At 44.2% G+C, this 2,234-nt stretch overlaps 1 protein-coding gene across 1 annotated transcript; it reads right to left on the bottom strand.

Moving 5' to 3' along the window:
* Positions 1–1,120: 1,120 nt before the first annotated feature.
* Positions 1,121–1,647, bottom strand: LOC147451625 (uncharacterized). Its single transcript, XM_086517524.1, has 2 exons — positions 1,339–1,647; positions 1,121–1,188 (listed from the first exon to the last, which is right to left on the bottom strand). Exons 1-2 carry the CDS (start codon positions 1,540–1,542, stop codon positions 1,126–1,128), a joined length of 267 nt encoding a protein of 88 aa, XP_086373650.1. The 5' UTR covers positions 1,543–1,647; the 3' UTR covers positions 1,121–1,125.
* Positions 1,648–2,234: the final 587 nt, after the last annotated feature.

The raw sequence follows: 2,234 nt of genomic DNA, 5'->3' as shown, positions 1-2,234 counted from the left end.
ATCCATACCTACATGGCACTAATGTCACCGTTCAAACTGACCACCAGCCCCTATTGGGCATGCTCAAGAAGAATCATCCCCCTGGTCGCCTCTAACGTTGGGTACTAGCTTTACAGGAATACACATTCACTCTCCAGTACTGTAAAGAAAAACACAACACTACCGCCGACAGCCTATCTAGATTACCCCACATCCAGAATACCCAATCCCACACACCTTCTTACAGCCTGCCTCACCCCTTTCAAGTCCTGCCTTTTAACAGAGATCAACTCACTCAGCTCCAGCACCAGGACCCCCAAATCCAACACCTTTTGCTCAAACTCCGCTCCAATCCTTCTGACCCCTTACATCATTCATATCTCATCCAAAACAATACCCTATATACATCCAAGCTTCTCACTAGCCCCGTCTATATGTCCCACATGCCCTCCAACATACCCTCATCACTTATTTCCACGCCCACCCACTATTCGGCCATCTAGGATTCCATAGAGTGCTCCACAACCTTCACACCCATTTCTTCTGGCCACGCGAATGCGACAGTCTGTATCTATCACGCTCCTGCATTGCAATACATGTCAACAGACAAAAAGCCCAAACCAGGCGACAGGAAACTTATCTTCCATTACAGTGGACCGCTCGTTCCAGCTAGTTGGTTGGGATATCTTCCCCCAACCGTCAACGGCAACAGATACATAATCGTCGCAACCGAATACTTAACCCGCTGGTGTGAAGAGCTGCCCATTCCAAATATGACCGCACCAATCGTCGCCCATTTCCTGCTTCACAACATTATTCTGCGACACACATGTCCTGAGGCTATCCTCGCCGACCAAGGCCGCCAATTTGTAAGTGATACGCTGCAAATACTCTCACAATGCCTAGGAGTCACGCAAAACTTCACCTCATCTTATCACCCACAGGTAAATGGACTAACTGAACGTCTCAACCGCACAATCAAGCAGATGATTGCCATGTATGTGGACTCATTGCACCAGCACTGGGACACCATCTTACCCTATGCCCTACATACTTACAACACTTCTGTACAAGCCTCGACTTGCATCAGCCCTTTTCGGGCCTTGTATGGTCGGGATCCAGAAACCCCACAGCTCTAAAGATGCCTTAGATTGGTACAACCATTTGAGACACAGTATCCCTCTCATCCATTCGGCCCTCCTTCACAACCTGCAAACAACACAGATTCGTCAGAAACGCTACTACGACCTGCAACACCAACAACAATCCTACAATCTCGGAGATCTAGTCATGCTCTATTTCCCTCTACGCCGCCCTGGTTTGAGCGAATCTCTCATGCACAGGTGGCTTGGCCCCTACCGCATCACCCACCAGATCAAGCCCACCACCTATTGACTTCAGCACCTCTCCCATCTCAGTAAAACCTCTGCCCACATCAGCCGTCTCAAACCTTATTATCCACCCTTGCCCAATCAAGCGCTCCCACATCACCCTTTGACTACGGATGCACAAGCCAACACTGGTTAGTCCGTGCAGGGGGGAAGTGTCACATCCTCGCCACATAAGCCTGCCTCACGCGTTGTATCCAGTTTCCTTCTTGCCATAGGCTAACGAACCCAGTTCTTGGTGACCAGAGCTGTAAGCATAAAAGGTTGAGGGAAATGAATGAGAAAGGGGGGACGTTTTACTTCTTACACTGTGTACGTTACAATATTTTTTAATTTGAGTTTTTTTTTTGGGCTTTTTCTGAATTTTCTTTTCTATAAACTTTTTATTTCTCATTTTTTATCTCTTGAAATGTTTTATTTCCTTTTTTGTTACTTGTTTTTTGTTTTTTTAATTGATGAAATTAAAGTGGAACGAACATGAAATAAATTGAAATTCAAATAAAATAAATAAAATTGAAATGAAAATAAATTAAAATTGGATTGAAATAAAATGAAACTCAAATGAAATAAAAAGGGAATGAAAATTAAATCACATGAAATTAAATTAAAAAAATTAATTTAAAATAATAAATAAATATATTTGCAGCTTAAGAAAGTCAACAATAGCTGGTGATGGGCGTGCTCGCGAGCGGTGGCAGCGAGAGAAGAGGAGGTCGTCAGTGCGATAAGCGAAGAAAAAGCTAGAGGGAGAGTCGGTGACTCAGCGATATGAGAGAGAGAGAGAGAGAGAGAGAGAGAGAGAGAGAGAGAGAGAGAGAGAGAGAGAGAAAGAGAAACAAACAATAATAATAAAAAAATTGTGTGTGT

The sequence above is a fragment of the Adiantum capillus-veneris genome, chromosome 8 (genome assembly GCF_014529385.1).
Source record: "Adiantum capillus-veneris isolate H3 chromosome 8, ASM1452938v2, whole genome shotgun sequence".
NCBI classification, from domain to species: domain Eukaryota; kingdom Viridiplantae; phylum Streptophyta; class Polypodiopsida; order Polypodiales; family Pteridaceae; genus Adiantum; species Adiantum capillus-veneris.
This window is presented reverse-complemented; position numbering and strand designations above follow the sequence as displayed.